The 26,800-nt window shown below is 39.3% G+C and overlaps 2 protein-coding genes across 6 annotated transcripts in view; both read left to right on the top strand.

Annotated features, from left to right (window-relative positions):
- Positions 1-4,960, top strand: part of prkcaa (protein kinase C, alpha, a) — a 124,956-nt gene extending 119,996 nt beyond the window's left edge. For all 4 annotated transcript variants that reach the window (XM_026304169.1, XM_026304168.1, XM_026304167.1 and 1 more), the window contains one exon: positions 321-4,960. In XM_026304169.1, the coding sequence (XP_026159954.1) occupies positions 321-485 (165 nt within the window). In that variant the 3' untranslated portion in view covers positions 486-4,960. The remainder of the gene's footprint in view (positions 1-320) is intronic.
- Positions 4,961-19,803: 14,843 nt separating this feature from the next.
- On the top strand, positions 19,804-25,783 carry cacng5a (calcium channel, voltage-dependent, gamma subunit 5a). Of its 2 annotated transcripts, none has more exons than XM_026303838.1 (5): positions 19,804-19,999; positions 22,006-22,092; positions 23,788-23,928; positions 24,238-24,383; positions 25,520-25,783. In XM_026303838.1, exons 1-5 carry the CDS (start codon positions 19,804-19,806, stop codon positions 25,781-25,783), a joined length of 834 nt encoding a protein of 277 aa, XP_026159623.1. The 2 variants fall into 2 exon arrangements, with proteins under 2 accessions (XP_026159623.1, XP_026159622.1); XM_026303837.1 differs by having other exon boundaries at positions 19,804-20,017; positions 21,982-22,092.
- Positions 25,784-26,800: the final 1,017 nt, after the last annotated feature.

Below are 26,800 nucleotides of genomic sequence, written 5' to 3'. Positions count from 1 at the left end.
CCTGGTGTGATTTTATTTAGTAATATGACAGCAGTAGTGACTGATCATGTTTGATGATGATGGATAATTTGTGACTTGTGCTTTTAGGTCATTTGGAAAAATCCTGCTGAAGTTAAAAATAAATTCTGCTGAATGCAGTGGCTGTTGCTTTCTCTGAATTGCCGTGTACTTGCCTTCGTGGAATTGCAGTGTGCACACTTATGTCAGCGCTTCAGATTATTCACATCTGTTCTACCTAGTTAAACTGCTTGCACACTTCATTCGATTTTCTGTGCCTTATGTCTAAACCTCTCCTCCTCCTTTGTGTCTCTTTTCCACAGTGTGGCAAAGCAGCAGAGAATTTTGACAAGTTCTTCACACGCACCCAGCCCCAGCTCACACCACCAGACGAGCTGGTTATCGCCAACATTGACCAGGCAGAATTTGCAGGGTTCTCTTTCATCAACCCACAGTTTGTACACCCGTCGCTCAACAACAGTATATGAGGAGGAAGAGGAAACCTACCTGAAGATCCCTGCTCACTGCCAACTACTTAAACCAACTGAAAACCTAACATCTGACCACAACCTGATTAAGGCCCAGAATCTACCTTCATGTATTTCTTTTATTATGATGCAGGAATTTAGGGCATGCATATTTGTTCTCTCCAGTCTCTGTAGATTATATAGATTAGATTGTTTCCTGACAACTGCAAGAAAACGTTTCCTTTAGGTTTATGATGAGCATGTACTGTAGGCATGGATGTCTTTTACTTACCCCTGCAGTTTATATTGAAAGTTTACCATAACTGGTTGCACTGAGACAGGAGGGTGTCAGGCTTTAATTATCTATGCCAGTACGTAATGAGAGTATATGATTAAGAGATTAAATTAATCTTCCTTATGCCTGTATGTGATATAAACAAGAAAACGTTCAAATGTTAAGGCAAGGTTAACTCATTCTGAAAGAGAAGGCTGGGCAACTGCTCATGCTTATATGAAGAAGTATAGGTCTGTGTATAATATGAAGGACAGGTGTTGCAGGTGTTAAAACCTTGTGATTCACTGTTTCCCATACAATGTTTACAGTTTTGTTCCCCTTTTGATTTTATGGTGTTGGTGTAAAATTAATTTTAGCAAAAATCCAGAGTGTGTAGCAAATCAACAAAAAAATTAATAGTTTGGTAATTTAATAACATGCAGCCTGTAAAAACGTAACTGTGAGCCAAATAGGTTTGAAAGGTTGGGTTCCAAAACTTAGCTAAAGGTTAGCACTATTTTACCAATCAAACTAATAATAGACATTTAGAAGGCCTTGTTGTGCTGCAGATTGTATTCAGTACTTACCTTTACACATTGCTTAGTATGTGGGCACTTGCAGAATATTCTTATATTTACCTTCAAAAATGAAACCTATGAAGTTTAGTTTGTCATGTTTTAAGATAAGTTAGTGTTAATTACTCTCTGTCTCAGTCTATGCCCATAACTACCCAGACTCCTATTGATCAGAAACAGTAAAGACATTTTTCAAACTGTTATGTTTTTTTTAACACAAAACATCAACTAATGTGATTATGTATTAACCATGTTATATTGCACACAGTATCATGCCCTCAAGTGTAGATAGCACACATTTGTTCTTGGTTTCTTAGATAGAGAAGTTGCAAATCAAAACTATTTCTGACTATGTCCTGAGAACAAACACATCCAGTCATCAGGACATCAGGACACAATAACCACAATCATTATTAGTTCAATTGGAACCTTTTTGTTTTTGTTTCTTATTGTCTTTAAACTAGATTAGGTTTTATTCTCCTCTTTTCTGTGATTTCATACATATTTTTTTCCATTAGATCAGATGAATATTTTAAGGTATCTATTATTATCGGTATATAACTCCTTTGTAAATAATCATGAGTTATTTTAAAAAAGTACAGCAAGTTACAGTTTTTATACCAACACCTGAATGTGCTTTTATTACATTAATTAGATAAACCAATATTTGTATGTATAAAAAAACAAACTAGCAACATAAACCAGTACAGATCAACTTTGTAACAGCTGGATGTCTTAAATAAAATCCAGATTTAGCAAGTTGTAAAAAATATTTGTTCTGCTTGCTGATTCATCATCAAATTTTTTTTTTTTATGTCTTTAATCATATTCAGTGATTTTTGCTGCAAATTGTCTCTTGTTCAGATGCGTGTCTAACTGTTGATTGAAACTCTCTGCATGCTATTGGTAGGCAGAATTTACGCATTTGTTATCATGCAGATCATGCATCAGAGTCACCTCTCGTAGTCACAAAAGTCTGTCCCTGTATTTTTATTTCTTTCGGCTGTGATTAGCTTAAATTCATATTGGTTACAAGGAATTCCAATTCTGGCAGCTTCCCACCTGGGAAAAAATGTCACAATGTCCAAGAGATGTCTTGTTTGTAGGGCAGGTCAAGCCTACAGGAAGTACGTAGAGTCGCACAGGATGCATTTAGAGAGGAGTATCACTGTAAGCAATTTAAAGTGGGGCATTAGACATCAAACTGAATTACTAGGAGTGCTGATCTTAAACCAGCTAGCCTATAATTTTAATCAGGTTTTAACATGATAGAGTTGTACAACCATAATGAAACACGTCAGACCCACCTTAAATAAATCCAGATTACAGGTGCTGAAGAACATACAATAGACCTGTGTTACAGAATACATTTAAATGGGCATTAATTAATGAGACTTTTCAGTCCTTTGCCTGAAACTGGTTCTAGATCAATGCTCTTTGCTGTAGATGCATAAAAAATACAGGTCCATGTTATGGCCCCTGGTTCCTTTTGCCTTTAGGTGTTTAGGCCAATGTGGAACACTGAATCCTGATCTAAGGTGAGTTGTGACTCGTTGCTAAGCCAGTGGGGCCACTTACTCTCTAGTGTCTCATGAATGCAGTTCATGTTATCATCTTAATGTTGTGTTGTTGTCAATTTGTAATCCTTTTTCTTTTTGCTTTAGTTGTTTATTTTCGGCTATGGTCCTTTGCTTTCATTGTTGTTAGTTTTGTTACTCTGGCTTCTGCTCAAGAAATTCAGGAATGTTTTGAAAAGTATATCATAGTAGGAATAAATATCAGACTAATATAACTAGAAATTATTGAAATATTTGTAATATTTTCTCCATGTTTTTCTAAGATGTGCACTCCTAGCCTGTTTCCTATCATATATAACCTTTTGCATGTGCCAAACCTGAAAAATGCCAGAACCCAACAATAGCAGCATTGCACTAGCTGTAGTCACATGAATGACTTTCTATGGCTGCTTGTCCCTGTATAGGCTGAGACCTGCTTAATGCCACACCTGCTGCACTCTTTGTCAGCTACATACATTAACATATACTAGCATGCTGCCATGAGTATACTAATGGATGTTGTGTCACACTCTACAATGCCAGTCAGTTTGAAAGTCCATTTACCATACACAGTAGTAGATTATCCTGCCTGTCGATCCCTGGGCACTATTCTGTCTGAAAAACAATTCAGCTTTTGCAGCATTTGATTTGACATTGAATTTCACAGAAGTGAGAGAAAATAATCCTTGTACATACTAAAGAGTTTCCTCAGCAACAGTCTTGTCTGAGTGTAACTTTAACCTTTGTCTATTCTGACCTTAAAGTCCAGATCCATCCCTTTAATTAATGAAGTCTGATAAATTGCTTCCAATCTTCTTTCTTCCTAGAAATGTTTAAAAACCTCACAGTCAGTGTAGGCATGAAAAAGATCGATACTCTCCCCGTGTGCCTTTCCCAACTTGAACAGACTTATTTGGCTTCTTCTTTTTAATCTCTGTCCTCCCTGTTATACTCTAAACACTCATTTTTACTGTGTGATATTACTCCATGCAATGTATTTTAATCCATTGTCAAACTAACAAATTTAGTCTTTTTACTTTGTTTTTTTTTCCTTGTTATTGACTGACAGTCTGAAAAAACTACAACTTGACTCCTTGTGTGCTTGTTCGTGATACTGTACCTTTACCTCCCTGTGCCTATTAATGACTGAATAATGAGGTGAGTTAATGCATGGACTGACAATATCAGATAAGATAATTGGTGAATAAAGGAACGGTTGATGAATAGGGTTCAGTGAAATAAATAAAGGATAGATGATGATTTGAAGAACAACCCCTGTGCCTCATCACACCGAACCATCCCTCTGTCCTGTTTCCTCCTCTCTGCCCTATTTCACATCTTTTGGTTCCATTTTGCTGAGTGCCTGGGCCAAGTCAATTCATGATCTTATCAACAGCATCATCCTCCTTTCACCCCTTTAATCAGGTCTAAAGCGTGCTTCATTTTTAATGTGCAAGTCACAGCATCAATTTCGTGCTTTCGTCCTCTCTGCTAATGCACCATAAAGGAGCTAGCTAAATGCATTTTGCTTTGTTTACACTGTCATTGACACTTTTTAAATTTTAATTGACTAGAGTGTCCTGATGATAATCAACTCATCTTTAAATATAAAGTTTTCAGAGACAGTACGGTCATGATTTTTTCAGTTAGCATTTCTTTTAGGAAGCTGTGTGTTTTAGATGAGTCTTGTTTGGTGTCTTCCTTCTTGGTAGTAAATTATCACTCTCTACTGTGTCCAGTTTGCTGTGAAATGTGTTAAAGTGAACTGCCATCTTTGTGGCTGTACAGAGCACAGGATCAGTGACGTGCAAGAATGCCTTATCTCTCCACCCGTACAGTAACATGGTCTCTCACTCTCCTCAGTGTTCCTTTACGATCTCACAACCCCTGTTGTTGTACATTAATGACCTACAGTAGGTATCAACATAGACTGTATAAGAAGACTATATTGTATTTTGCAAATGGTGTATGTTTGTTTTCTTCCCTTGTCAGCCTGAAACCTTTAAAATGAGTCTGAGCTACTTAACTTGTAATTGATTGTGTCATTTGTACCTAATGTATGATAATGCATTAAAAACATAGGAAAACCAGGTTTGTATTTCTGCCAGTAAGTGTATTTTTTGCAGTGTATGACTTTAAATGTGAAGTATATTTTATTTAAACATATACTGGGGCTATGCTGCCATTTGGTACAGGTTTTGGGTGTCCCTTCAAATAGAAATGTTGCCTGTTGATCTGTATTGAGAAACTCATCAGAGGTATTACCTTGAAGTAACAGTGTCATATCACTGTTGAGTTTTCTCCTTTGTCTTTTGCATGTATGTGTATGGGGGCGTGTGAGAGTGTGTTCAAAGGTGTGAGATTGAAGACAAGGTGGGTGGTTGATTGTGTTTGTGTTCCAGGCTTGTTTATTAGTTGGATGACTGAGCTTGAATCCTGCGTAGTGAAGGCACAGTGGTGTTAGTGATGGAAGACAATGGTGTAGCACTCAGTAGCTGTCACAAGTCTTCAAGGTAGATTGACAAAGATGCATCACAGCCTTATTGTCTGAGAAATGACTGACACTGCTAGAGCTCTAGTACATTTCACCTAAATTAGGCTGTGGACATGCAGGGGGCAAAAAGAGGATTTATTTGGAGCCTCTTACCCTTTTTAGGCTGTTGTGAATGAATGATTAGACCAGGACGTCTTATGTATTAAGTCAACTGAGTGATTTATGTTTGCAAGTGTAAAAAAAAAAGCAGGAAACTGAATAGATGATAGTACCACATGTATCTGAGTATACATGCAATCAAAAGTGTGTCCAAACTCAGATCACATTCCTGTAGACAAACACTGATTTAAAAGGATTATAATACACCTCTGAATTACTTGCCTCATTTTCTCTGAGAAGATATCGAAGCTCAGTGACAACAAACTTCTGTTCTGTAAATAGGCCATCCCAATGGGCAAACCAGGGTGTTTACCTTAAAACAAAAATCTTGTTTACTTGCTCTGGTTGGCAGGGCCACAATAGATCATGAATTGCTGAAGGATGGCAGGAAATTTCGTGCTAGCGTTCAGCCTGCAGGAGCCTGAATTTTGCTGCAGGCTTTTATGTTCGATTGTCCAAGCAGAGATGGGTTTGCTTCGACAGATGCAATGATTAAATGTGTGAGAAATAAGCTTCGGAAAGAAGTGACGCAAAATGCTATGAGAAATGTCCTGATTGCAGTGCTGTCAGGTCAGTGAGAGGTTACATGAAAAGCCAAGTCAGAACCATCGACAGACTCTTCATTCATACTTGCCTATGACCGGTCAGAAGCAGAATGTGCTCGTTAGTCATACACATGCATGGGATTCGCCAGATGCTCCTGAATGATTGTCCATATGCTCAGAGATGGTTTGAGCTGAATTCGGTCTGACAGCAGCTCAGAATCTGAATCTCTGTGTATCTGAACATCTGACCAAACACTCATAACACAAATGTAGTTCGTTCACTGAATAGTTAAGCTACGTGCTGAATTTGTCCAGTTACTGTCTTCTGCAATTACACAAGGCCCCTGAGCTCATCAAGAGGCAACACTATGTGGGAGAACCAGCTTAAGGGGGCAGAAATGAAGCAGAAGAAATATAAAGGTATAAAGATATAAGGGTCATTAATACTGACCATATTGTATTTCCCTACTGCGCACATTTATTGTTTTTTTTTTTTTTTTTTTTTTTTTTTCTTAGAAACTATACTTATTGAAGGCTAGTGCCATGTTGTGGTATGAAAACCTAAATTTGTACATCTGATGGATGGAGATCAATTCTGGTGTCTTCGGGTTTGGTGCGAGATGCTGAAGAAGCTCATTCACTAGTACCTATCACTAGTCTTATCATGGCAAACAGTCGTTTGTGGGTTTGGCTAAATATGAACATACTGAGGTAACCTTTGAACGCTACATCCATCTGAAATTAAATTTGTCTCACCTGTACAGAAGTCAATAATGGATGAGTCTTTAGAGAAACACTCTGGTTCACTACTAGTGTTAAAAAACACAAAAATCTGTAGGACAGGATAACTTTTTTTTGGTAATATCAGTCATAAATAACTTATTCATATTTTGATTAATATTTCCTTTGAATGTTGTTCTATTACGAGAGTGCATGTAACCATCAGTTTATCATAGGATTTACACCCTGAGAAAAACTCAGTGCTTAACATACTGTAACACGTTATCAGTGACGCCACCAGGTGGCCAGTTACAATGCTCTAAACCTTTAAATCTATGAAGTTTCTTTCTCCCATATGTTTACAGCTGGAAATATGTTTTCACTTCTACATTATCCAGCTGATTAATCCTCGCAGCAGCAGTGGAAGCAGCAGCTTTCAGCAGCCAATCACACCCACATTTTCTTCAGAAACTGTTATTTTCCACGTCACGTGAATGCAGCTCCCTCACCTGAAGAGACGTGGAGTGCTGAGTTGCGCGTCACGTGCCTCCCTCCACGCGGTTAGTAGGCTACAGGCTTTTCTTAGTAGTGGTGCGCGAGCGACGCATCCGCGGGTCCCGCGCGTACAAAGGCTTACCGCGCGCCAAAGCCGAGACAGCACGAACCGACTGTTCGGGGAGAAAAGAAGAGAAAGGACCAGAGAAAGAGGAAGAACAGTGTCCTCAGGGTCGGGTCTTCTTCGTCAAGGTAATAAATACATGATTTTCTTACGTGTAAAGAGAAACGCACCGTTTGTAGTTTTCCACATACTAGGGACTATATTTCTGTTCGTCTCGGATGTTTCAGTTTTTGCAAGTTGGGGTGAAGCTTTTTTTAAGTAGCCCACTGAAATTACAGAATAGACTCTTTCCTCGTATAATCAGGAGGTTTCCACTAACCCACGCAAAGTTACTTTATCCCCATTTCCCCATAAATTAATTAGTTTATGGCCAAACGCATAAACGCGCATTAAAAGCAGCAGTTCGTCCTTATGAAATGAATGACTAAAGAAAGGCAGGAGACATAAATTGTATGAGCTGACTATCCGCTAAATATTTGCCATTCTTTGCCTTTTATTTTTGCCTATTTATGTGTCTATAGCACATTTTAGAGGCAGGCAAACTAAACTCAGTTCTGTTGATGGGCTTTACGATAAGGCTGCTTCTAACTGCATGGAGCTATTCCAGGTATAATGCACTGTAGTTTAAAGAAACTAAATAGCATGATACTAAAAACTAAATGTAGTTCAGTGACCTTTCATGTCGGATAAGGATAAAAATAAATTAACAAAAAAAACTTATATAAGAATTAGGTTTACTTTGGGTATGGATCTATAGGCACACAGGGTTTAAATGAGTTAGGCTACACTACATTAGTGTCTATTGACACGCTCAGTGAACTAAGTGTCATATTGACCGACTGTTCAGTGTTTGAGTGATTCAGCACCGCGGACAGCGGTTTGAGCTCGAGTCGAGGATTAAACTGCAGGAGAAACAAACAGCTGGCTCTGTGTACACTAATGAAGACAGTCAACACATACACTCAGGCTGAAGAACACAATGATTTACTGAACTGACCAAGATTCACAGTGATGTATTTGCCAAAAATAACGTGAATTACTTATACAAGTGACAGTGGAGGAGCAATTTTCCAATAGAATCATCAATGTTATAAACATAGTTGCACTTTCCACCTGGAAAACATTTGCAGCAATAGGCAGCCCAGGGACCTACTGGACTCAAAAGTTCCTCACTGTGTCAGCCAGACACAAAGTTAGACAAGGATGATGTGGGCTGGTGGGGATTATTTTTCTGCAATTGCAGATGAGAAATAGTTTCCAGGCACTGTCCAATACAGACGGCATTGTGGCTACTCATGCTCTCACTAGATGAGAAACTACATGTTACAGGGAGACAGACATTTAATATAAGAGATGGTGCATGTTGTCTGGACATAGACTGTGACTCAAATATGAAGCAATACCACTTGTGCATGTAACGGTTAAAGTCTTGTTCAGTTCAATCTTTCAAAAGATATTATTTCTATTATTGCCTTCTCAATAATAGAAATAATATAATAAAATTGTTTTGGATGTAAAAGCCTGTTATCAAAGAAACTCAAAGGAGTTTAAATAGGTTCAAGATTGAATTGAACAAAATTTGATAGCGTGTTCATAGCATTAATACAAATTTTACACATCATTTTTGTAATTGAAAAATTGAAGGATTAGCAGACAGTATTACAATGGGTTTTATAGCCCATTCATACATTATCATTAAAATAATGCACACTCTGTTTCCCCTACACCCGTGCGTCCTTTTCATTCACTAATGCCACTTCTCACAGTGCAGCAATTTCTAACTCCTCCCAACAGGAACAAACAGCTGTAGGTCACTGACAGAAATGCCTCAAACATATTATATACTGAGAAACAGGGACATACAAAATGTGCATTGGGTAGTTGTTGTACTAACTATAAGTCAGTTGATGTTATGGCCATAGAAACCAATGATATAAGAACTTGTCTGGCATCACTTGATATCATTACCCCTTGGTAACTTCACTTGCTATCCTTAGGGTATACAGTATATGAAGCATGCTGCATGATACAACAAATTTGTTAAGTACAGTAAATAAGCATTCCCACCTGGCATCAGTGTACCCTCTTGGCTGCACCTCACTGGTTTCAGTGATTAGTTGCCCCCTAAGGAACAGTGTGATGAAAAGTAAGCACAGTGCTCTCTGGTGATCACGGTCGAGGGAAGCACTCAGTTTTCCAACACCTTGAAGTGTGTCAGTAAGAGGCTTTGTGGTCATGATTTAGATTGGTAATATAGAGTGTACTAGTCACTCTTACAGTTCTACAGTTATTTCACACACTTCTTTGGATGGGTACTAAGTATGTAAAAATGTATGCAACTATTAGAACATGTATAAAATCACTATGTTGTGGCTGTTTTCTCTGATTAACCCTCATCTTTATTGTGTGTGTGTGTGTGTTGTTGTTGCATGCAAAATGTTGTGTATATTGTTTCCACTATAATCTTCTGTGATGCATTTGTGTCTGTATGTCTGTCCCCTGTTTTCGTCTATATCCCCACTCCAGCATGTAAAATGCACTGCCAAATAGGAAACCTTGTTTTGGGACACGCTTATCAGTCCATCTATGCTTGACTAATTCAGAGGCCTCTCCATATAGTGTTGCCTGGCAACAGGGCCAAGTCAAGCACTTATAAATTGGAGACTTGTTTTCACAACACAGGAAAATGGATGTTAGTTCTGTAGCTTTGGGTCAGTGTTTTTGGTGTCAGAGTGTCAACCCTTTTAGCGATTACTACTCTACCATTTACTCTGGTTTTAGTAGACTTGTCTGTCATGTTTGTCACATAGGTCTGCATGGAATGAAGTGGTTTAAGACAATTGCCCCTGATGCGTGGACAGTTTTGCAAAATTAAACAGGTGTTTGAAGGAACTTTTCAGTTTTTTATTTATTTCAGCTGGTCCCGTTAGGGGATCAATTGATCTGCATGATTGGTTTGGCACAAGTTTTATGCCGGATGCCCTTCCTGACGCAACCATCTTCATTTACGCAGGCTTGGGTCCACTAAGACCGGACTTGCTTGTGCAGCCTCAGTAGCTGAGTCTAACAGCCCACGGTCTTCCGAGGTGGTCTCACTTGAAGGGACTTTTCAGTTACACTACGTAAGTCATTATTAAAGTCTTTGTTCACCTGTTGAGAGTTATTTATTTATGGTCATTATAATATATATAATGCAGAGAACATACAGACTGACATATTATTGCTACATCTTCAAGTCATGATACTGTCTGATGGAATATGCATGGGATAGCAGCTCAAAGCCAAAATCCATTTGCTAAGGGACATAAGGGAGCCTTTGGAACAGCATGGTGATATATCTAGAGCTGCCCCATCCAATAAAGATGATCTGACATTACAAAAGAGAGATGTACTACATTTTGCAGATTGTTCTGGCATCTTCAGGACGACGGAAGAGCACACCTCCTAAATTGGGTCACTTGGTTCAGCTGTTTATACGGAAGTGAGTGGCAGCATGAAATGGCCAGTTGACTCATTTCGCAACGTGCATAGTATAATATTTATGCAGAGGAGGTGAGAATATGACATGAAAATTTCCACTTCATTCTCTGTCATGACAGCTCATACCACCAGGGGGCTGAGGTGTCTCCAAAATTAGACCGCTGCAAAATCACTTTAGCTTGTTAGCTCAACATTGGCAGGCAGCATATTTCAAAGGTAATAACAACAGTATATGGGAAAAGGCATCCTCTATATAATATACAGAGTTATAGTCACAGAGTAAGGGTATAAATAAAACAGTGGTTACTATCTGTAATCATCAGAAAAGTCAGAAGGAAACATAGTGATGTTCCTCACTCATCAGTAAAATGTTACACATTGTGCTATAACAACATGAAATAAATGAGGGTAAATGACAACTTGCATATTCGTCACTAACAAATACTTGATTCAGTTGACAGTCAGCTAAATTTTCCATGCAGGGCTCAGGGTAACATGCCAGCAGTGGGTAGAAAGCATCTGTTAAAATGATAACATGGTTAACTTAGCTCTTATTAGGTGGTTTTCTATCCATCCATCCCTTATCTATACCCCATTATTCCTATTTAGGGTCATGGGGATCTGCTGGAGCCTATCTCAGCTCTCTTGAAATAGCCATATTAGGTAGATTTCTTTGAAGAAAAAAAAAACAACTGAAAATCCATGACAGTGTTAGGGTTGTGTTAATGTCAAAATATCTTTTTAAGATTTGTTTTACAGGCCATTGGACAGGACACTTGTGGGCCTATTTCTAGACAGTGAACTGCAATTTCACTCTATTATTTGAAAAAAAAAAACATCCTTGTCATTATCGTTTTCCATGAATGATATGTGTGGTAAGCTAGCAAAACAAGTTATACTTAAATATAATTATGGGATAAAATAGTTTTTAAGCTCACAATTGATTGCCTGTTGCCTTTTTTGATGTTGCTTTTTAAATAATGTCATAACATCACCTGTCTCTCTCATTCATCTTATTTTACTGGTAGTTTTTCTTTTAAGATGTTTTGGTCTATCAAAATACAAAAATAGCATTCTTTGTAACTTTTGTCTAATGATGTTCATATAAATGTTTGTGCATACTGAAGCATGATGCATTAAGGACATTAGAGAAACAGGTTGTGGGTCTGTGAAATGGGTTCATGTACAAGGCTGGATTGTGTGAAATACTGCATGGGTGATACATTTCCTAGACATTTTTTGGGTCTGAGAGAGGATGAATATGTGTACATATGTATACTGTAACCTTATGAAGTGTACAAGCAGATTCTCAGCAGGCTGATGATGGGGGGTGCCAGCTTCTTCCAGCTGTGTCTCCTCTCATGCATTATCTTCACTTCTGGCTCCTCCAGCCAGCCCCAGCAACTAACAGCAACTAACCACCAGTGTTACAGTAGTTGCCTGTCCACATAAGAGGCAACAGAGGAACAGCCATGTTCTTACAGCCATGAAACTGGGTTAACAAGCATGCCAGAAGTGATCCATGCTGTGACACTGACAAACCTTTGACACAGACGAACAAATACACAAATTAAAATTAGGGTGGCAGTGATTTTGCACTGGCATTCAGGCTTTTTTACCACAGTCATATCCAGATAATTCAGCTGAAATACAATTTTACAGCTCTGCTTGGAGGAGCAATATTTACACACAAGAAAGGCATCCTTATCTAGAAATCCTGTTACTTTCAACCAAGACAAACTTGAGGCACCCTGGAGGTCTGTGTTTCAGCACAGTATTCTATAACAATTGTAGAGGCTGGAGATGTGTGTGTTACTCTTCGCCTTGTCATTGCATTACCAACAGCTCTTAGAAAATCTGGTATTTTGTGAGCTGTTTAAATTAAGGCAGGAGGTTAGATGTATGTTAACAAATTAGATAGAAAAGGGATGTCCTACTTTCAGTGATTACAGAGTGTTTACTGCAGTAGTGGTGCATCCACCTTACTTGACACCAACATGGCCTCTGGCTCCGTAGTGGCAATGTTAAACATCACAATAATACATTTTTACATTATGGATGTTATACGAGCATGGTGGATTAGTGACTAGCACTGTTGCCTCACAGCAAGAAGGTTTCTGGTTTGAAACCCATCAGCGGCCTTTCTGTGTGGAGTCTGCATGTTCTCCCTGTGCTTGCGTGGGTTTTCTCCAGGTACTCTGGTTTCGTCCCACAGTCCAAAAACATGTATGTCAGGTTGATTGGTGACTCTAAATTGCCCATAGGAGTGAGTGTGAGTGTGTGAGGTTGTTTGTCTCTATGTGGCCCTGTGATGGACTGGTGACCTGTCCAGGGTGTACCCCTGCCTTCCACCCACAGAGAGCTGGGATAGGCTTCAGCAGATCTGTGACCCTAAATAGGAATAAGGGGGTATAGATGATGGATGGATGGATGGATGGATAGAAAACCAAAAAACAATTTTTAAAAGTTAAAATAGGTCATCTCTGTCATTATAACATCTTCTTCTCTTCCTTTGGGCTGCTCCCTTCAGGGGTCGCCACAGCCAATCATCTGCCTCCATTTAACCCTATCCTCTGTATCCTCCTCACCCACACCAACTATCCTCATGTCCTCCTTCACTACATCCAAGAACCTCCTCTTTGGTCTTCCTCTAGGCCTCCTTCTTGGCAGCTCTAACCTCAGCATCCTTTTACCAATGTATTCACTGTCCCTCCTCTGAACATGTCCAAACCATCTCAATCTGGCTTCCCTGGCTTTTTCTCCAAAAACATCTAACATGAGCTGTCCCTCTGATGTCCTCATTCCTGATCCTCTCCATCCTCGTCACTCCCAGAGAGAACCTCAACATCTTCAGCTCTGCTACCTCCAGCTCTGCCTCCTGTCTTTTTCTCAGTGCCACTGTCTCTAAACCAGACAACATTGCTGGTCTCACCACTGTCTTGTCCACCTTTCCTTTCATTCTTGCTGACACTCTTTTGTCACACATCACACCTGACACTTTCCTCCCCCCGTTCCAACCTGCTTGCACACGTCTCTTCACTTCTTTTCCACACTCTCCGTTGCTCTGGACTGTTGACCCTAGGTACTTAAAATCCTCCACCTTCTTCACCTCTACTACCTGTAACCTCACCACTCTACTTGAGGCCCCCTCATTTACACACATGTACTCTGTTTTACTTTTACTTGTGCTGTGGGGGTGACAGAGGAGTTCAAGATGGAGGTGGGACTGCACCAAGGATAAGCTTCATTCCTGTCCTTTCCAGAGCAAACCTCCACCTCTCTAGATTTTCCTCCACCTGCTCCCTGCTCTCACTACAGATGACAATGTCATCTGCAAACATCATGGTCCACGGAGATTCCTGTCTAACCTCATCTGTCAGTCTGTCCATCACCACAGCAAACAAGAAGGGGCTCAAAGACGATCCTTGGTGCAGTCCCACCTCCACCTTGAACTCCTCTGTCACCCCTACAGCACACCTCACCACTGACTTACAGCTCTCATACATGTCCTGCACCACTCGAACATACTTCTCTGCCACTCCAGACTTCCTCATACAAAACCACAGCTCCTCTCTCGACACCCTGTCATACGCTTTTTCCAAATCTACAAAGACATAATGCAGCTCCTTCTGGCCTTCTCTGTACTTCTCCATCAGCATTCTCAAAGCAAATATTGCATCTGTAGTTCTCTTTCTTGGCATGAAACCATACTGGTGCTCACAAATGCTCACTTCTGACCTCAGCCTAGCCTCCACTACTCTTTCCCATAACTTCATTGTGTGACTTATCAGCTTTATTCCTCTGTAGTTTCCACAACTCTGCACATCTCCCTTGTTCTTAAAGAGGGGCACCAGTACACTTCTGTCCTCTCAGTGTCCCACTTCTTCTTAGTTAACCTTTTCCTCTTAACACACTGCTGAACTTCCTCATTCCACCACCAAGTCTCCTTATCTGCTTTCCTTTTTCCAGATGACACACCAAATATCCTCCTACCTGTCTCCCTGATCACTTTAGCTGTAGCTGCCCAGTCATCTGGAAGAACCTCCTAACCTCCCAGAGCCTGTTTCAGCTACTCCCTGAAAGCCACACAACACTCTTCCTTTTTCAACTTCCACCACTTGGTCCTCTGCTCTGCCCTTGTCCTCTTCATCTTCCTCACCACCAGAGTCATCCTACACACCACCATCCTATGCTGTCTGGCTACACTCTCCCCAGCCACTACTTTGCAGTCACTGATCTCTTTCAGGTTGGAACATCTGCACAAGATGTGATCAACTTGTGTGCTCCTGCCTCCACTCTTATATGTCGCCCTATGCTCCTCCCTTTTCTGGAAAAATGTGTTCACTACAGCCATTTCCATCCTTTTTGAGAAGTCTACCACCATCTGTCCTTCTGCATTCCTGTCCTGCATACCAAACTTACCCATCACTTCCTCATCACCTCTGTTTCCCTCACCAACATGTCCGTTGAAGTCTGCCCCAATCACCACTCTCTCACCACTAGGGATACCCTGAATCACCTCATCCATCTCCCTCCAGAATTTCTCCTTCTCTTCTAACTCTCATCCTACCTGTGGGGCATAACCACTGACAACATTCAACATCACACCTTCAACTTCCAGCTTCAGACTCATCACCCTATCTGACACTCTCTTCACCTCCAGAACATTCCTAGCAAAATCCTCCTTCAGGATAACTCCTACTCCATTCCTCTTTCCATCCACACCATGATAAACAGCTTGAACCCTGCTCCTAATCTATAGGCCTTGCTACCTTTCCACTTGGTCTCCTGAACACACAAGATATCCACCTTTCTTCTCTCCATCATATCAGCCAACTCTCTAATTTTCCCTGACAAAGTCCCTACATTCAAAGTCCCTACTCTAAATCCTACACTCCTGCCCTTCCTCTTCTCTCTTTGCCTACGAACATGCCTTCCTCCTCTCCTTCTTCGACCAACAGTAGTCCAATTTCCACTGGCACCCTGTAGGTCAACAGCACCAGTGGCGGTCATTGTTAACTCAGGCTGCGACCAATCCTGTATGGGAGTCATATTTGTGATTCGCATGTTTGATTTGGCTTAAATTTTCTGTCAGATACCCTTCCTGACACAACCCTCTGCATTTACCCGGACTTGGGACCGGCACATGAAGACACTGGATTGTGCCCCTCTGTGGTTGCATTTCTGTCATTATAACATGATTTCATTAAAAAAAAAGTCAATTCTGCATTTGCACAAACCCAACATCTTTTAGGGTGACAGTAATAACAGCAAAGCTTCTGCTGAATTTATTACCATGTTTAGGCAGGAGCAGACTCAGATGGGTTTTAAAGATGTTTATTCAGGAAGGAGTGTGTTTAGTGTATCACTTTACAGGCAGGGAGGGACTACAGGTCGTTCTGTTGGCTCCATTGGCTTTAAACATTTAATGAGCAATGTTTCTCAATAAAAATAAAAGCTTTATGTCTAAACTGGGATCAGTCACCATTTATAATCCTTTACAGACCAGAACAATGAGAAATATTTGTATTCATGAAGGATGAACATGGTGACACTGTATGAAGTATGGCTGAAATTCAGTATAACAAATTTTTATTATTTATTGAGGGTAGTTTAGCCAGATATAAGTCCAAAACAACAGGACACACTGACATAAATGAAAACCTTTAACTAGGGATGTAAACAATTAGTCGACTATCAAGTAATTGTCAATAAGAATTTGCTCAATTAAATTAAACTAATTGTCAGATCTCAGTCAGCCCTTTTCCACAGCTGTATTTCTGTGATATGTAGTGGTGTCACCAGTCGAAGGCACCATTGCCTAATCCAGGCTTAAACGTAACTCTCGCAGCAAGAAACCCAGCACACAAACATGAAGCGGTCAAAAGGAAATGCAGTTTGGGACCACGTCAAAGTAATTAATGATGACAAATTAGCCAAATGTACACTATGTGGTACTACGTTAAGTACAACAATATTAAGTAGACTACTAGGTTAATGTTTTCTTTTGTTTTAAATAATATTTTATCTAGGCTTAATATTATATAATATAATATTTTGTTTAGCTTTCCATTCAGAATTTATTTTCTTATGTTGCTAATGTTTCACATGTAACAGATGAGCCAGTGCATTTATTAGTAGTAGTGTAGTGTATCCCCTAATGGTACAATAAATCATTCATTAAGGAATATTACATGCATTTTTTATTCAGTATATAAACAATATTTAGCTTTTATTCTTATAGACCCTATTGAAACTGAGGGAAATTTAGGTTCTCAGGAAAATCGCCACTTATCAATTAATTGTTAATCGATCGTCAAGGTCAGCCAACTAATGAACTAATGAATTAATCAATAATTTGCATCCCTACTTTTAACCCACAAACTTCTCTCCATATGTGGATTGCTTTGGCAGTTCTTCTGGAGTTAGGTGCTGAGGTTTATGTTTTAGTGGAGTCATCAGTGGTCAGCTACATCATCTTTGATCAATTCAAGAACCACTTGAACTTCACTTCTAACTTTAGACGTTTTCCCTCTGAACATTTGAACTTCTCATAGAATGAAAATCATTAATGTAAGTAATGTTTCCATGCTATAATGTGTCACTGTAATGAGCAGCAGCAGCTCATGCGATATCAAACTGTATATCTATGACAGCAAAACATGCCTAGTGTCTGTATATAAGAAACACACGTATAAGAACTTTATCTTTACTCTTAAATACAGATTTGAATGTTCTATGAATATTGCAAATATTAATGATGATTAGTGTAGCTATGCAAGGTATTTTCACTAATGTAGAGTTTTAATATACCTGTCTATTTTTGTAGGGGCTTGAAATATAGCATATAGAATAGCTTATTTCTTATTCAGTAATGATACCCTATTTATAGAAGCCCACCTTTAGGTGAAATCAGCACTTCTATGTGTCATTTTTAACTTCACCTTTGCTTTAGTCAGTGGATGCTAAATAACCAATAGAGTACTCACTGTACATAGACATTGTAAATGAATGACCACTGATTGCACCATGGTCAAGAATAAAGGTTTAACGATAGTCCTTTCTTATAAATGTTGGTCCTTTGTGTTTTGCTCAACTCTTGATTGCTGATGTATGCAACCCAGCTGCTTACAATCACCATGATCCGGCACAGGTTCGTGACCTTTGGTTCATAGTTCAAAGGCAGAAACATAGTAGAACATAAATCTGGAGCTAAAAATACACGAGTACATAATTCTTGTAGTAGCCTCATCTCATTTACACAGGAAGAAAAAATGTCTTGACCCCAGTCATAGGAAAGAGTTACTAGATATATACATTGAACACAAACATATGGATAAAATTAGATCTCTGTTTGTATGTATTTGTATTGTATGGCAATATGACACTGGCTAAATGTAAGGCAATGCCCAGAACATGTTAAACATATGAGGTGCAGGAAATTTACCACATCTGATCCTATGGTAAGACATGTTCCTCAAACCCTTTACATGTACTGGAAAGTTCCTCATACAGTTTTATCCTTGACCTTACTTCATGAAGTCCCTATGTGACATCTACCGAACATCCTGGTGCAGTCATATGAATTTATCTACCCATGACATATTTTTTTTAAATTGAGGTTTTTGGGACACCTGTGTTGCATTTGGGTTCTTGTGTGTGTCCCTTGCTAAAATTTATACTGTGAGTTCCATCCTTTTTGCAGTCAACTTATCTGAAAAATGACAGACTATGGGATGGATCAAGTACCCATATTACAACATCCAGAACATTTAGTATCAGAGAGAAGGAATGTGAAGGGATGGTTCAATATGCCCAAACATGAATTGTATGAACATCATTTGACAAAACACAATATATAAGTATTATTTTCATCTAACTCCTGTTATCTTGGTATAGTTTCCTCCCTCTGGTGAATCAAACCTCATCCACAGTGACAGCAACAACTTTGGTTAGTGTGATACCATGGCAGCTTGTACAAATAGGTAACTGTGAAAACATGGCAAATAGTAGAAATGATCAGGAGGAAGTTGAGCACTGAAAGTAGAAAGAATTATTATTTTCCTATCAGAAGAGATTTCACAGACCTCACAGTTTTTGCCTGATACATATAAATATTCACATACACATACAGTCTGATTGTGCTGTTGAAACAGTGGTTCTGCACTGCAAGTTGCCAGATGTGCATAGATCTCCCTACTCTGTTGTGCTGAGGGCTTTACATCCAGCCATGAATCAAGGTGTTGATCCTTGGAGAGAAAAGTTCACAGTCCTTTAACATACTGTATTCACTCCATCTTTCCAGTCTCCCAGTGGGTGCTGGATGTGGAAGCACGCTGAGAATTCATTATGTAAAATCAGTTCCTTTCAACACTTATCCCATGCCAAGATCCCCGGTGCCCCGGCTTCCGACAAATGTGGGCTTCAACTACCATGCGAACAGATCCATGGTTTTGTGTGATGAGAGCACACATTCATATGCTGACACATACTGCACACCATCTGCAATGCTGCTTCTGTATCACAAGATGCAACACAGGAAGTTGATTTGTATCAGATAGTCGGAGTTGTACATGATTATAGCAGAAAAAGTAGCAAAACAAACTTAGTATTTATAACTTTTATCTGTGGTATGAGTATGAGTATTGGAGTTCTTTTAGATGGAGTTAATGTGAAGAAATTAAAAATTTGGATGAAATTTACCCAGACTGCCCCACCATCCAGCAACCACCCCACAGTTATTAACAATATGAATCGTTAGATGAATTTGTTTATATAGTGCATAGATGTCTATGATAGGGATTTTCCAAAAATCCGTGTTTTTGTGATAACTTATTATCACAAATATGTTTTTTTTTCCCTCCCTCTCCCAGTTCTCCTTTCTACCAGTGGCGCCCCCTGCTGTTGAGGCTGTGGTATGAGCCTATGCGGCAGAAGGGCACTGACGTTGCTGAGCAGCGTGTTCGCTGTTTGCGGCCTGGGCCTGTTGGGGATTGCTGTAAGCACAGACTACTGGCTCTACCTGGAGGAGGGCATCATCCTTCCTCTCAACCAGAGCACGGAGATCCACATGTCGCTCCACTCTGGCCTCTGGAGGGTTTGCTTCTTGGCTGGTGAGGTGAAGTCTAAAACATACTGATGACATAGAAAATCTAATAACGGAAATCTGTACACTAGTTAAAGTTTGATGTCAGTCAGTATCCATTCAAAAATGAAGCTTTTTGGCCAGTTGTTGGAGACTGATTTGATTAGTCAGCACTAAATACTGAACTGTCCCATCTACTTTTCAGGTGCAGTAAAAGGGGAAAAAAGTGAAATAACATTTTAGGTTTATAGGATTTCTGCTTGTTAATAAGGTCCAGATTAATGAAATTCCAATGCAGGGATAATTTGAACACAGATAAGCAATTTTTCACAAAGATCTCAATATAAGAAATGTACAGTACAAATGACTTTGACTTGACTTAATTTTGTTGCATAATTTAAAGTCTAAAATATCTTTATTACAGTTGATGCAAGACTTCTTTCCTTGTGATTCATCCCATAGTTTTTGTGGCACCAGAAGCACTTTGGATATATCCATGAAAGCCTTCAGTTTTTCATAAGTTTTCCCATTTATGACTTACAGTAACATTAAAAACAAGGATTATATGAAATTACAAGATCTTTTACAGAGAGCATGCTCAGACACCTTTAGGATGATTTCAAAACTTAATTCCTGCCCCCTGCCTTTCACCCAAAGAGAGCTGAGATAGGCGCCAGCAGATCCCTGTGACCCTAATTAGGAATAAGTGAGGTAATGGATGGATGGATGAATTGATCAGCTAACCCTTGTGCCACAGCTGACCTGCTCTGTCTTGTTTCAGGCTTAATTATTCCATCATGGTGAATATGTAGGTAATCCAGCTGTAATTAGGTAACAGATGTTGAGCAACTGCTACAAATGGACTAATGGTCCAATGTGTGTTTTAGTGGCAGTTGACCCAGAAACAATTATTGCACATGATTATAGGATCTCGTTACACAAGAGAACGTGGACAACTTCTTTTGGCTGGTATTGATGTTCGTCAGAGTTAATGGGAAATTAATGTAGAGGATCTTTATGTACCCAGGAAGTCTGCCATTGTGAAATCATGTATAGAGCACTTGGCAAGACAAGGCAGATTCATCAATACAGCACATTTCAATCACAAAGGCAATTCAGTTTGCTTTACAGAGACAGACGTTGACATAAAAACTAATTCTTGTAAATGAGTGCACGTGTTACGTTTTATTTATAATGCCCCCTTAATGAAATTTAACTTTAAACTTTGCAGTACCTACTGGACAGCATCACTGCATTTGTATAAATACATTTTCATCTTTTTTGCTATAATTAACTTTCTTTGTTTCTTTGGAACAGCACTGTTACAGACTGAACATGAGCCATTCATTGAAAATGTAATTGGCCTTGTCAGTGATAGTTATTATTTCACTTCTTGCCATTACAATTGAATAGGACTAACAATTACAGCTGCCATTCTGGTCTGTGGTAAATTAAGAATAATAATAAATAATAAAGCACCAGCTTTATAGTTAGGAAAACCCACAATATGTCTTTGTGTAGTATGTTTAATCAACACAACACAACACATACCTTATGAAAGCTAATATAATGAACTTCAATATATCATTGAATCCAACACCTCATAGTGTCTGGAGTTAATAAAGTGTTAAGAAAGACATCAGTTACAAGAGTGTGTTTGTGTGGTGCGTCAGTGTTTTGGTGCCACACTTTGTACCATATGTGTCAAAACGATAAAAACAATGGTGCTAAATTTTAATGCTGGGTGTTCCTCTTACAAATACTGACAACAGAGTATTATAATAAACAAGCTGTTGATTGCACCTTTACTTGCAATCTGCTGTGATGTTTTCAAATTCCATTCAACAGCTTCACAGATGAAATTAGATATAAATGTTTCAAATCTATCACACAGTTGCCTAGTTCCAGCACATGAAAAGATTTTGTCAGAGATGGCCAATTTAATCATAGGTGTACAGTGCTTAGTCCTGTTTCCACTGCAGCTTTATGTGAAATTTTACTGACTATATTCTTTCCTGTCTTTGCTCTCTACAGGGGAGGAGAAAGGCCGGTGTTTTACCATAGAGTATGTGATGCCAACTAACATCCAGATGACCTCTGAATCCACCGTTAGTGTCCTGAGTAAGTAAATGTGCACACTTAAGTTTCACATTAAAGTTCTTCAGTTTGGTGAAACTGCTCAGGATCTTTATTTAAAAGGTTTCGTAATAAACTAGGGCCACAGGTGTGACATATGCATAAATATTCAGAGGGACTGGGGAAATTAGGAGGTGTGGTGGAATTAGTTGGCCTGCACCTCCAAGACTTTACACCCACCCAGAAAGCCTTGTGTGTCAAGTGTCAGCACGTGTCTGTCAGCAGCACTTTCCATTTTTAGGCCAGTGATAAGGAGAGTGTTGACAATCCATAGTTAATCCTTCTGTTGAACCAAGTCATGCAGTACATGCCCTAAGTCTGACCCCAGTCACATAGCTTGAGTTCACACCTCTGCACTGTTATCGTCTCCTATTCATAGGTGGTTTTTCTATTTCTGGCCCAATCCCTAATGACAGTCCACTCAAGATAAAAGCTGACTGTGTTTAAAAAATTCAAGAGTGCCCTTTTCATTTTGTAGAGACATCCTGCAGAGTGAACACACTAGGGTCCACATAAATACTACTAGTGTGCAGACAAGCAGACAATGATTTAAAAGCTCATATCCCTCATGTGTTCCTGCTGGATCACACCACAGCAAAGATGACATCTGGCATTAAGACAGAAAATCTTATCTCCAGGTCCACTTACTATCTTTTGCTAGAGCTTTCAATCATTTATGGTAATCTTCCTCAGTTGTGATCAAGTGACTTACGGTAAGTATGAGTCTTTGGGATTAAAAGAGATTGTACCTAGTTTCTGTTCAAAAACAGCCTTTAGTGTCAAAACCTGAGTGCACCTGTGACAGAAAAGTCAGCTATAACATAACATACTGAATAACGTACTTCTAAAAGCAAATAATATAAAGGTATCAAAAGGGCACTTTTAAATACTGTGTTACAGATAAAAAAAGAGAAGGGAAATAGTCCGAGGCAGGAGAATAGATGTGAAGAAGGTGAACGTGACACTTAAGCATTTGCAGTGAAGTCTACGTGTGTACATGTGAGACTCCCTGAAGCCAATTCAAGCAGTATATGCTCAGCCCTGTGACTTTTAACAATGAAAAGAAAGAATCCTGAGAGCGGAGGCCCATTCTTTGACTTTCTTTTGTTGTTACCTTGCTCTGTGCACGTGACTAGTACCTGGAGCACAGATGCTTTTGAACAGTAGGCATAATGAAGCCAGAAAGACTCACTTCTACTTTTTACTCAAGCCTGTGGTGTTACAAATCTACAACAGACTGGCAAAGGAATGTACCACACAGTATAAACCTTATACCCAGCTGATTAAATAATCAACTCCATTAAGGTTAGGGCCTTGGACATCTGGTCCACTTAGCTGGATGGGCAAGAATTTGTGTAATGGAGAACACAGTGGGGGTCTGGAAACAAGTATTGCAGATTCTTATTACTTCTGGGAGGTACTGTACCATTTGCTCACCCTAGGGAGGTCCAGCACCATCTTAATATAAACAAGGAACTGTGACCTAAACCCATGAAATGCCTCTTCCATTAAGAACAACACCATGCTGCTAGGAAAGACTTGCATTAAAAGGTTCAGGAAGTCCTTAAGAAAAGAAGCAGAAAACACAAAAAGTTTACAAGTCCACTTTGCTCATTCAATCCCACTTAACCATCACTGTTCTTGACGTTCTTCATCCTGGTTTCGCTTCTCTCATTTCAGAGATGATCCGCTCTGCCACACCCTTCCCTCTGGTCAGCCTCTTCTTCATGTTCATTGGTTTTGTGCTCAGTAACATTGGCCACATCCGACCCCATCGCACCATCCTGGCATTTGTTTCTGGAATCTTCTTCATTTTGTCAGGTTTGCCTTTTAAGCACAGCATATTCAACACTCTCAACCTCAATAAGTGCATCTGAGAAGGTGAACTAAAGAACTAAAAATGACTTATGGTAGAGGTGACACATTATGCTGTTATGTATCACTTGGATTGAAGAATAAAGCACAGTCATAATAGTGTCATTGTTCTAGATGATTACTAGATGCATGGGTTGTACTAATTCATATCAGTAAGCGTGATTCCAGTCCTATATAACAATATATTTCTCTAAATGTAAACTTCTTTTCTATCCACAGTTGTTAGAAATCTCCCAATCTCTGTGTGTCCTACAGGTCTGTCTCTGGTTGTTGGTCTGGTTCTGTACATCTCCAACATCAATGATGAAATGTTGAACAGGACCAAAAGTAATGAGGCCTACTTCAGCTATAAATATGGCTGGTCTTTTGCTTTTGCAGCCATCTCCTTCCTGCTGACTGAGGTAACCTCATTTATTCAAGAAATTTTAAAATGCTTTTGTATCTTAACAAAACACAGGTCATGGGCGTGTGTATGCCTGAAGAACAGATATACAGCATGTCAATGTGAAACAGGCACATTATTGTCCCAGACTGGAAAGCCTGAAAAGCTTTACAGCTCAGGATGATGACTGATCACTCCCTGGCTATTCATTTGTGTGTTAATTAACTTAAAGTTGGTACTAGCATCACTTTGCTTTTCAAGTTTTTTTCTCTCTCTAAAGTTATATATCATGTTGATAATGTGAATAAGATGATCTATTCCTTCAGCTGAGGATCTCATTGATGCTTAAATTAGCAGCACAAAGCACCAGTCTCTCTTATCCTAAATGCAGCTTCTTTGTGTGAGAGATTTTAATCCATCATCGTGAACAAAAAGGCAGAAAATAAATGAATCAAACATTAGGTGTTTGATTCTTTGATATTTGTCTGTTGACACATCCTGTCCCTTAGATATGAACAAGTGTAATTTATTGTGGTGAGAAATAGTCCCCATTTAAAATAATGTAGGGATTTGGTTTCTGTTGTGGTTATTTCTTCATGCAGAGCAGTGAAGGTCTGTGAGTTGCTCTGTTAATTATTCACAATAATCTGCCACCAGCTGACAGAAATGCGTAATGTGCATTAAGAAATTTTGAATTGCATGGTAATGATCTTATTCAAAGGACATGTAGAAAAGGGGAAGAAAGAAAGAAATCTACTTACAGCACATACATGTGTGCTTGCATATAAGCAGTGATTCAAGTCTTCACTCTAGGTGGTTGATTTCTGCTGATGATTATAGAGCCAAATCATTTATCATCCAATAAATGCATCGTTTTCTGCAGTTTAATACTAATGTGCAGTCACTTATTTTATGTAATTTGTGAAAAAATTGATTGTTTGTTTGTTTGTTTTGTTTAGACTGACCTGGGTTTACTTGTGCAGCAGTAAGAGACACTTGCTAATAATGGTGACCATTAAAATTATAGGGCTTGTCTTAATTTGCCCACTTGTCCCTACTCACCACACTGTCAAATGCTACAGAATCTAGTAAATAACTAAAAGGATATTACCAAACAAGAGTAAACTGTGTTTTGTTGACTCTACCTCCACACAGACGGCGGGTGTCATGTCGGTGTACCTGTTCATGAAGCGTTACACAGCAGAGGAATTGTACCGGCCCCATCAGGGTTTCTATAGGCCTCGCCTCAGCAACTGCTCCGATTACTCCGGCCAGTTCCTCCATCCAGATGCCTGGGCTGGGCGTGGCCGCAGTCCATCCTCGATTTCCTCTGAGGCCTCCCTCCAGATGAACTCCTCCAACTACCCCGCCCTCCTCAAGTGTCCAGAATATGAACAAATGTCCTCCTCACCTTGCTGAGGCAGAGGATGAGGTTGTGTCATACAGCAACATAGGGGTAACTTTAATCTGCCTGGAATTTGGCATAAAATTGTCCAATAATTTCCTGTTATCCAGCTTGATACACTATAGCTCCCCTTCAAGAGTCCTCAGTATGACTTGATTCTCTCTGCCTTCACTACTACTGATTTTTTTAGTAACACCTTTAGGTTCTGTGGGTAGTTAAACTTAAGTTGAAGGTGGACAGGTGACTAGCAACCTGCTAAACTGACAAAGGTCAGATAAAGTCATGTGAAAAGAGTGACGTTATTAGTTTCAACCTGCAGAGAGCAAGTCCACTATTTGGCTGGAGTACTGCCACAATTCTGAAAGCTCTTGAGAGAATTATATGCTGCACATCTGCAGACATGGGCAGTTTAGAATGGGAAATAGGATTGAATAGACAACTATGTGCAGTGAATGCATAGTCTGCAGGTTTACAAAGCCAAACATGCAGCAGGTAAGAACACAGAAACCCATCTAGGTATAGAGGAAACCTGCACAAAATTCCTAACATTATTGATAATAGATAATTTCATCAGATATCTGATTTATAAATATTACAAATAAATTCTTTTACAAATTGTGCACCAGCTGAGTGTCTGAACTAAGTTAAGCCCGGTCGCTATCATTTCTTGTCACAAATAGTTCTTTGTGCAGAAAATGTCTTGTTTTTGCAGTACATTGTAGGTATATATTCTCATGCACATCAGAACCATCTTAGACATATTCATGTGAAGTCAAGCTTCAGCTTAAACCTTTTCACTTTTTTATGTTTTAGTGTAGAGCTTATGAAACACATGTTGAATGTGAATTTTCAACCATTCAAGTAGAATGTTTCAATTCACTTATTTCTGTATCAGGTGTGATTTTTTTAAACAATTTGCAGATCACACTGACCTTCAGTTAACAGCCAGAAGTGCTTCTGTTCCCCAGGAGTCATTTTTTTGTAACAATGGGTGTTTTGACCTGTCGTACTGTATGAACCTCACCTCTTTC

Source organism: Mastacembelus armatus, chromosome 1, assembly GCF_900324485.2.
Source record: "Mastacembelus armatus chromosome 1, fMasArm1.2, whole genome shotgun sequence".
NCBI classification, from domain to species: domain Eukaryota; kingdom Metazoa; phylum Chordata; class Actinopteri; order Synbranchiformes; family Mastacembelidae; genus Mastacembelus; species Mastacembelus armatus.
Note: the sequence above shows the minus strand (reverse complement) of the source record. Positions and strands in the feature narration are given on the sequence as shown.